Raw genomic sequence first — 13,096 nt, 5'->3', positions numbered from 1 at the left:
CATGCTGTGCACGCTGGTTAACCATCCTGAGGTGGGGTTTGCTCCTTATTGCAGCATTACGGTATTGTTGAGTTGAAACTGTGGTTTGTCATGGCCTTAGTATCCTTTTCTGCAGAGCGCTGCCCTTTGTTCCTTATACTTTGTGGTTCATAGTTCTTCCCTGAGGGTGAAATACTTTGTGTGTCCTCACTGGATTGCATCCTGATTATTTTGGACTATTTTCCCAATATGCCCAGATTATTTTGAAGTCTAATCCTGTCAAGCAACATACCAGTGAGCATTTGGAGTCTTTCAGCTTGGGGTCTTGCTGCTGTGACTTCAGCTATATGGGAGCGGAAAAGAAGAATAGGGACAGATAGTTCCAAGCAGTCGAGTTACATGGGCTTAATGTGTTCCTACTCATCAGCTGAGCCGTGGTAACAGACCATTTGCATTCTCTTGACCCACTGCATTCGCAAATAAAATACATTTAGATTCTTTCACAACGAACATTAGTGACCGTAGCTCACCTCGTGAGCAGTAACTTAAGCACTTAAAAGTGTTTGAACTGGTAGCAGGTGTCTAGGCCCACACCTTCCGTTCAGTTGCACGCTGAACAGCATAATTAATCCTATTAACTTTATTTTTGAAGCGAAGGGCTTTTTCATTCCTGCATCTGAATTCCATTCTCACAACTAGGCTTGTGTGAGGCTCAGGTCACTTCTGTTAATATACTATGGGAGGTGATATTTGCTTGCCTGGACTATAGCTATAACTGCTTTAGGGATGGGCAGTTTTTATCTCCCAAACTAGAATGCACTGTCTGTTCCATGAAGCCGTTCCAGAATGAATCTTATCTGCTGAGTGAAAAATGCAGTCTAGAGTTACAAGCTGCATCTCTCCTGTGTGCTGTCATAACACATCTGCCACAGCCACTTTTTGAGAAGTGTATTTGGAAGACGAAAGGACACCTTCTTCCTGATTATTATAGCAAAATCTCTCTTCTTTGAATTCTAAGATGAATTAACAGTCTCTGCTCATTAACTACTAGCTATGTCTCTTGAAGACTGCAGATAATAGGTCTAGATAGGGTATGTGTGTTTAATAGGCCTGTTGGGACCCCTCACATTAGATGACACAAGCCCTGAAGGAGGTATGAGAAGAAGCAATAAAAAGTATATAATCGGATTGCCTTTATTCAGTCTGAAATTAATTTCAGACACCAAGACCAGCAGTATTTTGCCCTATCAGTATCGCTGCTGTTCTCTTCCTCTTAACCTTCTTGAACTGTTCTAACCAGAATTACTCCTCGCTTGTCAAATTACCTATCTTTGCCAAAAATAACGACTGCTGCTTCACAGACATCTGAGCCCTGTTGCCCAAAGGAGAAAACCTTTTCCCAAAGGAGCATTTGAACCATTACTACTTCCAGTTTAGCAGGCACAGCCTGCAATAGAATCTGTGTATCATGGGAAACGGAGTGGATACACGTGGAGAGTTGATTTGCGATATCTCCTGTACTGAGGATTGTGTTCCTGAAGCTCAGTCAAACCACTTCCTCCTCTATGACACTTTTAAATAGAAACAGTTTGATTTGAGCTTCGGGAGGTTTGGAGTCATGCAGTGATGGGGCAGTGCCTGTTGTTGGAGGATCACTAAATGCTGAAAGATGGTTGGAGAAACTGGAGAAAAGAAGATTAAACTGGGGGAGCTGGTGCCAAGTATTAAATGCTTTAGCATCAGTTGGCAGTAGGTGCTTAGCGTGTATTCCCTCAACTGAAGGAAGTAACTGTCTGAAGGGCTGTTACTGTGACAAATGATTCATTTTCATGCTGAACACTTTTTTTTTTTTTAAAGTGCATGGTAAGAATATTGCTAACCTGCTCCTACCAGCTTGATCTCCTCCAGACATGGTCTACTTTTCCACGTTAAACTTCCTAAATGAGCACGAGTGCTCTTTATCTCCCTCTCCCTCTTACCCCTTCACCTATCAGTTGTTCAGAGGAGAGCTACCACTGATAGTTCAGTTTGAATGATAGACTTAATTCTTTGGGAGAAATTGATATTTGAAAAACGTAAGCGGTTTGTAATCCAAAAAAGCTATTTCCATCCCAGCTGGAACCGTTCTGTATTAAATCTGATCATAGCAACCTAAAAGCCAACACTTCACGATGCTTCTCTGTGCTTGATGCCAGATTTTACCTAGAAACTGTGCAGCACATATGCTAACACCCATTGTGCAGTGCAGGTGGAATTGTGATTCATTATCACTTCCTGTGAAGTCAGAATATCAGCTCCTGTTGACAACAAAAAACAGACTGAGCTGTCTTGTGGGCCAGATGTTTGGGCTGACCATCCTAATGCTGCTCTTCAGAGTTTCCTGCCTTCAGAGGGGAGGTGGGTCATCCTTATTTGGCAGATGGTTCCTTCAAGGTGTTGTCACCTTTTAGTGTCTTTGTGCAGTCAGACATACTGTAGGCTCTGCCTCTTCTAAGCTATGTGCTCCAGGATGGCATGCTCCCCTGTTTCTGAGTGTCTTTTCAGGGAATGATCGCTACTTTGACCTTTCCTCAGTTGGAGCAAGTGTGGTGGTAGCCGCTCTACAGTGCATAGGACTAGTTCTATGCACTGTAGTTCTAGAGTTGATTTGGATGTGAAGTCTACAGGGTGGCAGTCACCTCTGCATTGTCTGTGTTTGGTAAAATGTGTGGATTTCTGATGGATCAGCAGAGGGATTGCTCTGTCGGCTACCCCAGCTAAATCTGTCAGGAATCATGAAGTGGAGCAGATCATGCCTGGCATGTCAACATAAACTGAAATCAAGGATAATTTGTATCATGGAGTCACAGAGGCTGGTTTGCTGGGATGTGGGGGTTTGGAGTGGACACCCCCATTTCTGCTGTTGCTGCAGCAGTACTGCCCTGCTGCAAGGTAGGAAAGTCACCAAGGAGTGGCTGAATCAGGAACTAGCCTCCTCGTCGGTGCCCACCATGCTGCCCTGGCCACTGATCGCTGCTCACAGCTGAGGTTGGCTGGGACAGTAGAGGAGACAATTGCTCACAGCACATTGCTCAGTACAGCTGTGTGCGTGGGCCGTTGGGGGCCAAGGACTCTGTAAGGTCAGTTTTGTTGTTCAGTTTAGCCACCCCCCTGCTCTGTATGTTTGGGGAGCGTACGTGGATTGGAGAGTATTCGAGGCATGATCTTTTGAACGATACCTGGAGAAGGAGAGTGAGGAAGATGAATATGAGGAAGACAGGAAAATGACCTTGGATACGAAGCTCTATCTGCCGAGGTCCCTGAAGTATGGGTGCAGCGGTTTGTTTGGAAAGCAAAGAAAAATGAGGTTGCTCAAAAGCAAGTGGACTTTTTTTTTAGTCTGCAGGAGAATGTGCTGATAAGAAAAGAAATAGATCTTTTCTAATTCTTAGGCTACTTTTTTGTCCCCTTTATCTCTCTCTACTGCTACCTTGTTGCTCAGATGTAATTTGTTTAGTTTACCTTAAATAAAGGGAAAAAGTTGCTCTGTGTTACAGCTATCAGGTTCACAGACAAAAGCCTCAATAAATAAGACACTGTGTAAGGCTTTAAGTCAGGTCTGTTGTTGCTAGTACTGCAGGCTTCATCTGCAGTATGTAGCATCACCTCATAACCCTGGATGGTCAGGTAGGTACCATTTATAGGCAGTTGTAAGACTGGATTGTAATGAGACAATTGTGAAGACTTAATTGAGAAATTCCATCTTCCTGAAAAGGTCTGTAACCTATTTGCTAGTTTTATTTGGCTCTCCTGTTTTAATTTATGTCAGCTGAATGAATAGCACCAGTGCTGTCCTAGAGATCACTGACAACTGACTGGATCCTACTTGTAATGTGAGCAGATGTGGGGATTGTCTTCCTTCCTCCTGAGAATCAACTCTGGAATTCCAGAGTTCCACACTTCCAGTAGTGATAGCTGAGGGAAGATTCCGTGCTGGATGGCCATTGTGGTAGGAAAAATTAAAACTTAAAATGACAGGAGTGTTTTCATGTGGCCAGTGCTGCCATTCTAGAGGGAAGATGAACGGCTAATGCAAGATCCTTAGGAAGGGCTGAGACAGAAACGTCAGGTCAGATTGTTGTGGAAGTGCTGACGTGATCAGCGGAGATGGCGAGAGAGCGATTGATTAGGGAACAGGCCAGTACACAAGGGACCGCTTAGTGTCAGAGGGATAGCCTGTGCTTTGCTGTCTATTGACTCGTCTCTTGTGCTGCTGTAACTGGTACTGCATAGAACAGGCTAAAACTTTGGTCAACATACGATATCACTTTCTCCATATATGGATTTTTAAATCTTTTTTTTTTTCTCCCCTCTAATCAGCATGTTATGTTTATTTAAACTCTTTCTTTATAAATTTGGGGGAAAATGCCTCCTGCTCTTTTGCTGGCAGAAGAAACTGAGGCCCAGAGTAGGTGGGGAGTCTTGGTCTAAATCCAGATTGTATCTCCAGAGTTCCTGGCTCCCAGCCACTTGTTCTGCCTGACCCAGAGCACTCCACAAGGAGGGCGGGGTAATTTTTCAAGATTTTTCAAGAAATTATGCAGTGATCTTCACAGTTTACTTAGCTGCCAAGATAATCTTGAGCTCTGTAAAAGCCTCTGTGAAGATTTCCCCAAGAATTCTGCAATGTGCCACCACCTAGAAGCTGTCTGGTGACGTGATCTCAGCTCCCAGACTGCTTTCACAAATCTCTAGATAAATGTCAAAAGTTCAGTCTGGTCTCCAAGCAGCATCAATGAGGAAAAGAACCAAAAAGAAGAAAAAAACAGAACTCAGATTTTTTTTTTTTTCCAAACTCCTGTTTTAATAAGGCACTGATTTTAATCAAAGCCGGTTCAATCTTTTGAAGCCTTCAATACCAGCATAACCATAAGAAGGGATCTTAGTGTTTTCAGCTCTTATTTTGCCCTTTGCAACCTGCAGCACCCCAAGACGTGAAGATAAATAACCAGTAACGACTAGGGTCTTTTGTGCCTGAAGAGTTGAAAAATTCATCGTGTTTCGTAGAAACTGCATCCTAATTTTTATTCCAAACAAGATTTCAGCACTAATTTTTGTTTTGACAAATATGATTTGACATAAGAACAGTGGGAGTCAAGACCTTTCATTTTTGATCTAGGTTTACATTGCTCTGATCTAAATTCCTCCCCCTTTCACTCTTGCTTTTCAGTTGTAAACTTGGTTATTAAAGTTAGCAAAAAGCTATTTGAAACTCTTTGTTCTGTGGCATTTAAACAGTCCTGCCATATGCAAGATTAAGTATGATAGCTTCCTAATGACTTACGCTGTTCACTTTAAGCATTGGCACAATGGATTACTGTACAGATTTTTTAAGTGACTTTGTTGAAAATGAAAGATTCAATTTCTGTTCACTGAGAAACTTCATAAAGGATTGTTGGCCAGGTGGCTGGGCTAGGCCCCCTGGGTCTAGTCTCCCCGACATTTGAGATGATATTCCTGAAGCTCTTTACTTGGTCTGGTGCCTTGGCACTACCTGCCGAGTGGGGGTGGGTTGGTGAGGTTAGTTTGGACTTCCATGCCTGTGCCTGCCAGATGGTTCATTACAGCAGTGTAATGGTGACAGCAGGGGTACCTAGCTCTCTAAGATGGCATAGAAGACAACTGTTTCAGTCAAGCTAAACACTGACATGAGAAAGGTAGTGTTGAAAAGCTGATGAGGACACTTCTATCCCCTGCTCCTTGGGGATCCTTTCCCCTTTTTCAGCATTGCAAAGGTAGTGCATCTAGGCACACATTGAATTCATCATTATTCCTTGCACTTAGCAAAACTGGTTAGAGTTGAGACAGGGAGTCTATCTTGTTGTGTGTGATACATGAGCCATTTTGTCTTTGCAGCAGGGCAGCAGTGTGTGGGATCAGACACCGGCCAGGCGTCATGCTTACCGGATCCCCAGACACCGGGTGGCTCTGGGAGTTAGAAGCTATTTCTCCTTCCTGAGGAAGAAGACTATTAAAGACCCCACTCTTGGCTATGCATTTGCTGAGGCATCACTTTTAGAGCTTTTCTAAAGACTCTCAAGGGACAGACTTGCAGCTGGGAGCCCTTCAAGTCTCATATCTGGACTATGATACTCCAAATTGTCTATTTTGGGAAGAGGGGAGTGAGGGAAGGAGACTCTCTGTCCCTCCCATCACAGCTGTTCCACTTTGCCTAGAAAATCAAACATTTGCTGAGCTATGGAGGCTGAGTATGTATCCTGCGGTTAGGACACTTGTTTAGCCATTAGGAGAAGCAGGTGTGGGTCTGTGTGCTAAGTCCGGTAGCAAATGGACTTGAACAAGTAGATTCCCAGGCCCTAAATACCTCACTCAGAGGATGTATTTAATTTTCACCAAAATTCCTTCCTGCAGCCTGATGATATCCATTAGGTAGGAGAGCCAGTCAGACTTTGTAGGGATGGAGCTGGAAAAGCTAGAAGGAAGGAAGGAAGAGGGCTTGATTCATCTTCATCATGAGCTAGTATGGAGAGCGTTTGAGATTCTGGAGAAAGGTCCTGAAATGTAATAAGGGCCCTTTCTCTTCTGGGCATGCTATTTTGCTTAATATAAACCCTCCGAGGTAGGATGAAGGTAAATGAAACGTGCTTTGTTACCAGTGAGTCACTCTGTTGCCTAACCATTGTCTCTTCTCGTGTCAGTGAGTCACTGATGCCTTGTTAGAGCAGCCTGCCAGACCCCAGCCCCTTTTCCCACGGGAGGGAATTTCCCACTGGGGCTTTATTTGATTGGCAGCTGGATAGGCTGAAAAGGTGGCGTGAGGCTCGGACTCCAAGGCCTGGAAAATTGATAGATTGCCTCAGTTATGGGCAACACTTTAACAGTTTGAACTGATATAGCAGGGGCAGAGCAGGGAAAGACAAACCATTTTCTGAGCACAGTGAAAACCACAATCTGTTTTCTGGTGCCAAGGGAACGCACTGAAAATATCCTGGATGCTCTTGCAAGTGCTCTGCAGTTTCTTTTTTTCTATTTTTCACAGTCTTACTCTGTCCCTCTTCCCCTTCTTGTCTTTATTTTTGTCCTTTCCTTCAGTCCCTGCTCACTCCTCAGTCAGGTAGTTGCTGTTAAGAGAAATCCACCCAGTACTCTGCATTTCATCTTGCTATTGTCTGGCTGCAGGATGCAGAGGGTGGAAGCAGAGGCTCTTTCAAGCTGAAGGTTTTGACCTTGGCTGCAAGAAACCATATGAAAAGTTGTGGCTTTCTTTGATGTGACTGTCCTCTGTTCTGTGTGGCTCTCACAGGGACTGAAGGAGAACTAAACCTGGGATAATATCACAATCTCCAGATAGAAGACAATTCTTTAGTGTAAAGACTTTGTCTTTTGTTCAGTAGATCGTTTTCTTGAAAACTGCGGTACTGTCCTCTGGGCCCTTTCTAATGAGGATGCTCAACTGTGCAGTGTGAGCGATGCCTGGACCAACGTTATAGCCCAATACGACCTGTGGCAGTCCCCTGTTATTCCCAGGCAAGCCTTGGCTGTAAACCTGAGCACGTGCAGGTTGGGTTGGCTTCAGTTGAATTTCACAAGTGGAATTGGTGGCTTATGAAAGCTTCAGCAAGTCAGATGTAAACGCTTATTAATGATCAAATGTGAGGTTTGTGTTGTGTATCTGAAGCTGGTATGTTTGATTGGCCTGTTTCTGCCTAAATTGGTGGGTTTGATTTGCAGATAATGGGTAGCTAAAAGGAAGTTCACAGATGCAGCAGCAGTTGTGATTGTTACCACACTTATACTTAGTCCCTGCTTGATGCTTTGCAGCGCTTTTCAAGCCTTCATTAGCCCTTGCATGTCTGGCAGGTGGTAGCATAGATATTCTCCACCTTTGATCAGCCTTCATGGCCTCCCTTTAAACTGTATGTTGAGAAGAAAGCTGTTGTGATAGCATTTTTCCTCTGCACTGGCTCACTGGGACCCTGAAGGAGAGCAGGGTGGTGGGACGTGCAAAGGGGTGAAGCTTGTGCATGTGCCAAGGGGCCCCATCCATTGCCTGTAGGTTCCCCAGTAGCCAGAACCCTTTACCATCCTCATTCAGCTTGTGATTGGGACCACACATCTGCTGCTTCTTGGCCATAGTCTGTGGACTCATCTCTAATTGATACAGATCTCTTCATTGAGGTTAAAGGAGCCCCAGGCTGCAGTGCCAGCTCTTCTCTCCTGCCCTTTGCTTGATGTGTTCAGAGACTGTTCTCCCTCCTCTGTCAGCTGGTGGGTCCAAAGTGCTGGCTGCACCCAGCAACCCAGCCAGAACTGCAGTAGCATGGCAGGCTTTTTTAATTGTTAGTTTTTTTGGTTGTTGAGATTGACATACATCTTCCAAAGCGTTCCCCGTCTGGTCCCATGAACACACTTAAGCCTCCTAAAGACAAAACGCATTGCTAAAGGCTCATTAAAAGTCTTGCTGTGGGTCGTATTAATGAACACATGAGCTAGCAGGCATCAGGAACAAGTTGGAGTAAGAGACAAGAGAAAGAGAGGTGAATGAGACAATCTATTCAGCTGATTTCCCCCAAACTAGCACGGACTGTTACTGGCTTTATCTGTGTTTTTTATAGAGATGGAACTGCCGTTAGTTCCCATGAAGGCCCCTCTAAGACGGTATAGCTTGAATGGTCCTGTTCCCTCCAGACTGGCATTAAGGCACGTTCTCAGTGAGGCTGCAAGGGTTTGCTCTCCATAGGCACGGTGTTTGTACAATGCCTTCGCCTCTCTGCGGAGCAGTCCATTCAGCACCTTTCACAAGCATTATGTTAATTAATGTAACGTTTGTTAGTGATTTCTGTGGCAGCGTGCACAAGCGAGCGGACAGATGATCATCCCTCTGGGTGGGTGAAGTAGGAACAGAGCAGCCTTGTTGCCTCCATGGATGTCTCCATTCTTCTCCTTCACAAAAGAATAAATATACTTGCAGCGTGGAACAGGGTGGTACGGGGTCTCCTTTGGCTCAAGGAGCTGAAGAGATGAATCTTTGTGTTGCTACCATGAGCCTACTATTACTGGCTCACAAATGAAACTCCACACAGAGGCCTTACTACTTGCTATCACAAGAGTTGCCATGTAGTCCTTTGATTAGAAATGCTCTGGTCCCAGTGCAGGGGTTCCTCTTTCCCATTCAGAATGGCCGTGTGCTCTCGCTGGGCAGTGTAGGGAGCTGGTGTGGGTCCCAGAGCTGAGTCCAGTACAAGTAGCTTCCCTTTTGGCCATCAGCTAAGAGACTTTGCCTCTCCGAAGCGTGGTGTATCTCCGCTCCAAGGCAGTTTTGCAGCAGGATTGTGGGTACTTTTTCTACACAGGGCCTAAGATTTGTGGAGACGGGCAGAAGTTCAGGCACGGAGTCTTGCTTAAAAGTCATAGCTACCAGTTCTGGGCATTTTCAGAGAGGTTTCTTTAGAGGGTTTCTTGGTTTCTACTTCAAAACTCCATCAGAGAGAGAGTACAATTAGGCTGAATCCAGTAATTTAGAGAAGGGAGTGTCAGCAAGAGTCAAAAGTGACAGGCTGGGTTTTGATTTCTTTTCCGTTTGAAGCTGCTTCCCCTTTGATTATATTCTTTGCATTATAATGTGTAGATTGGGAAAGGTGATTATTTTTTAACATCTCTCAAAATACACTATGTCAAGCAAATATCACCACCTTTGTAAATGGGTGCATATATATTGTAATAAACATGCTAGGCTATGTATAGTGCTGTCTTCTGACAGCTGAGCATAATCATAGCCATTGGACACTGTGTCACAAGCCCTGTCATGATCTGATGAAGCAAAGTCCAAGCAGGCACCTGAAAGGAATGAATATTCTCCTGCAGTGAAGAAGTAATGTGCCGCTGTGCACAGGAGGGTCTGGGTCCTCCTCAGGTGCCCTTTCTGGCCTGGCATGTCACAGAGACAGAGCAGCAAAGTCTTGCTGCGTGGCGTGCTCTCTGCGTTTGTGGAGAGGAGGGAGATTCTTTTTTATCGTTCTCGTGAGGCAGCTGAAGCTGACAGGGTACCTCTTGGTATTGAGATATACTTTGTTAGCTCTAGGAAAAAAGTCAGCCATGTGTTTTGCAGTTGCTTCAAAGCTGGCACAGAAGAAAAGAAACATTGACAAGACCCTTGTACAAAACAGCCTGTGGTTCTTCAGATATGCAAGTGTTTAGGGGAATATTTAAAACAAATGCTTAAAATGACACAAAGGCAGACCAGTAGGGAAGCAAAGTTTGCCCTCCGCTTTGTCAAATACAGGGGAGGAAAGCGAAGCAACTCCAAGCTATGCTGTAATGAAGATCCAAGCATGTTCCTACTCCCCTGATGCATTTCATGTATTTAAAGGCGCTACTTGTTAAAAGCATTAAAGGCTCTGTAAATTCAGGCAATATTTTTCATTTCAATTAATCATCTCAGAGAACTGTAACTTCATTGTCTCTTTGTCTCAGCTTAGTCTGAGCAAATCCAACTTTTTTTCATTGTCTCTCTGCAGATTATGAAAGGCTTTGTGGATTATATCATCAAATTAAATCAAATCCATTAGTGTGACTCTCAGAATATCACAGTAATGGGCTGTGCCTCAGGCAGCACTGTCCTTTCTTCTTTTTTAGAATGCTTTGCCTGCCTCCGTGTTGCTCAGAGCTGATGTGTTTCTCCTCGCTAATAGGAAAGTGCATAAAAATCACATAATCGTTAATATTGAAGAACGATTACGGTTGATAAAAACAGCTCTGACTGGGATGATGTTGATTTCGTGGTCACTGCTTCTGGAAAGCATGCCACAAAAGCATTGGCTCAGTGTTGTTTTTTAGATCCCGCTGGTTGATCTAGTGGCTATTTGACTCCATCTTTTGCACTTCTAGAGATAGACTCAGGAAATGATCACCTAACTGGAGTTATGAGAATAAATGAATTTCTAGAGGCTGTCTGCACTGCCTTCTTCCCTTTTCCACAGCCCCTGTTTTTGATGCAGACAGCATCCGGAAACTAGCAATCTGTAGCTGAGCAGTAAAGTCTTGGTTGGGCTTTTATTAAAGCGATGATGTGCTGACTGGCTGAAAAGTGTCAAAACTGCAATCTTGTAACATCAACAAAATAAGGCAGGATGCCTTTTTTATGGGAGAAGAATGTTGAAAGCATAAATGAGCCCTGCACAAAATCGGTGGATCTGAGCCCTTGCCCTTTGGGGAAGGGAAATGGTGTACAGCAGAGGCAGCTGCTTTTTTTTTCTTAATAAGAAAAGACCAAGGTCATAAGGTTGGCAGATGACTCACCTTTGCTTTCCTTTTCCCTCTGGCTTTCCTCTCTCAAATAGAACTAGAAATGAAGTAACATTGAAAGCTTTAAAAGTGGCATCCCAATCTGAACGTGGGAAAGCTGGGGAAATTTGAGGTGGTGTTTCAAAGTCGGTCAGTGAGAAGAAGGAACTGACTTGAGCCAAATAGATAGACATTTCAGGAAGCCTCTGGGCGTAAGCAGTGTGCGTGAGTCTCTGATTGCACTGGAAAGGGAGATAATATGGACAGAGCTGGTACAAGCAGCTTCTGCATCTGCAGAAGCAAAACCTGAGCCTCACCCAAGCATCTTTGCTGCCAGGAACTCCATGAGATCCGAGTGTCAGGGAGTGGGTAGGAAAGTGGCTGATGGCGATGTAATGGCAATTTCGCGCCTAAGTCCCCACTGCTTTACGTGTGCAGAAAGATGATGGTGAAGTTTCTGTCTGTCCAAACTGGAATCCTCTGAGTGAGGCTCTGTATTTACTGAGTTACCCAGGAAAGTGATGGCCTTGGTAATTAAAACCCAGAGGGTATCGAGTTGAGATATACCCCTCGCCTTCCAGTGCTAGGAATACTTTTAGGGAACCATAACAGAAATAAACTCCAGCACTGCAATGTTCCAAAAGCAGGGTAGTTAACATCGTTTGCAGTTCTAGTTTCATTTAATATCAACTGCTACGAGATTGTCTGTCTACACACCATGTATCGCTTTCTCATCCTAGCATGGCATGCCATGTCATTCTGTCTTATTGGCAGCTTTCCTACAGTCCATTTGCTTGAGAAAAAGCCTGGCATACTTTTGGCTTGCCTTTTTTTTTTTTTTTCTTTAACATGGATGATGTGGTAGATCCTAGTACTTAGTTGGCATTTGCTTAGTATGCATGTGTCCCATTGCCATCTGCTGGAGAACGGTGAGCATGCTCACGGGGCCCATTTGTTCTGTTGGCCAAAGCAAGGGAGCTGTCTCCAAAATCACCCTCTCCCTGTTTTCAAGATTTATTGAAACTAGTTTCTGATCTAACTGATGCTGTGTTTTGCGTGTATGTTGGTAATGGGAAACCCTGAGTCATGACATGGCACAAAATTACTTTGTGCCCCAGATAACAAACACTGCATCAGGACAGAATGATCAGCCTCCTGTCTTGAATGCTCTTGCACAATAAAAACATGATTCTCTGCCATCACTTAGAAGAAGGCTATGCTTGTAACCGGCTTAGAGAGAGAGACTGAGTTTAGGTTTGCAGCTGAACAAAGATTAGGGCTGGAATCTCCTTAACGACTTTGGCCAAGGCAAGAACTGGAAAACAAGGCCAAGGTTTGCAGTCATGACTAGTGATTTAAAGTGTGGACCTTGAGCTGTTCCATGGGGGTGTTTTTTCAAAACAGCATCAGGCCTTTGAAAATTGGGCCTCTCTAAAGCTGAGCACACTAGTCTCGTTAGAAGATCTTGGCCTAGACTGTGGCCAGGATCCTCTTGCTGGATCCCATCCAGACATCTCCAGCATTGAGGCTGGAAGCTGCTGCCTGTCCCATTCACTCCAGAGTGGAATGGGACAAATGAAAATAACACAGAGTGGCTTAGAGCTAGAAGAGAAGGCATGAATGAGGCTTCATCATGTTGTTATCTTTGCAATGCAGGAGGCCTTCGAGGAGCTACGGTGGTGGATGCCTTAGACACTCTGTACATCATGGAACTTGAGGAGGAATTCCAAGAAGCAAAGAAGTGGGTGGAGAAGAGCTTTGACTTGAATGTGGTGAGTCAGTTGCTGGGAATGCCTGCCTGGGTCACAGAAATGCTCCCTCTGTGTTCAGCCAG

The 13,096-nt window shown here is 44.4% G+C and overlaps 1 protein-coding gene across 2 annotated transcripts in view; it reads left to right on the top strand.

Moving 5' to 3' along the window:
* MAN1C1 (mannosidase alpha class 1C member 1) overlaps positions 1 to 13,096 on the top strand; it is a 65,724-nt gene that overhangs the window by 32,279 nt on the left and 20,349 nt on the right. For both annotated transcript variants that reach the window (XM_068917087.1, XM_068917088.1), the window contains exon 4: positions 12,919 to 13,034. In XM_068917087.1, the coding sequence (XP_068773188.1) occupies positions 12,919 to 13,034 (116 nt within the window). The remainder of the gene's footprint in view (positions 1 to 12,918; positions 13,035 to 13,096) is intronic.

This window comes from Struthio camelus, chromosome 23, assembly GCF_040807025.1.
Source record: "Struthio camelus isolate bStrCam1 chromosome 23, bStrCam1.hap1, whole genome shotgun sequence".
Classification (NCBI taxonomy): Eukaryota; Metazoa; Chordata; class Aves; order Struthioniformes; family Struthionidae; genus Struthio; species Struthio camelus.
This window is presented reverse-complemented; position numbering and strand designations above follow the sequence as displayed.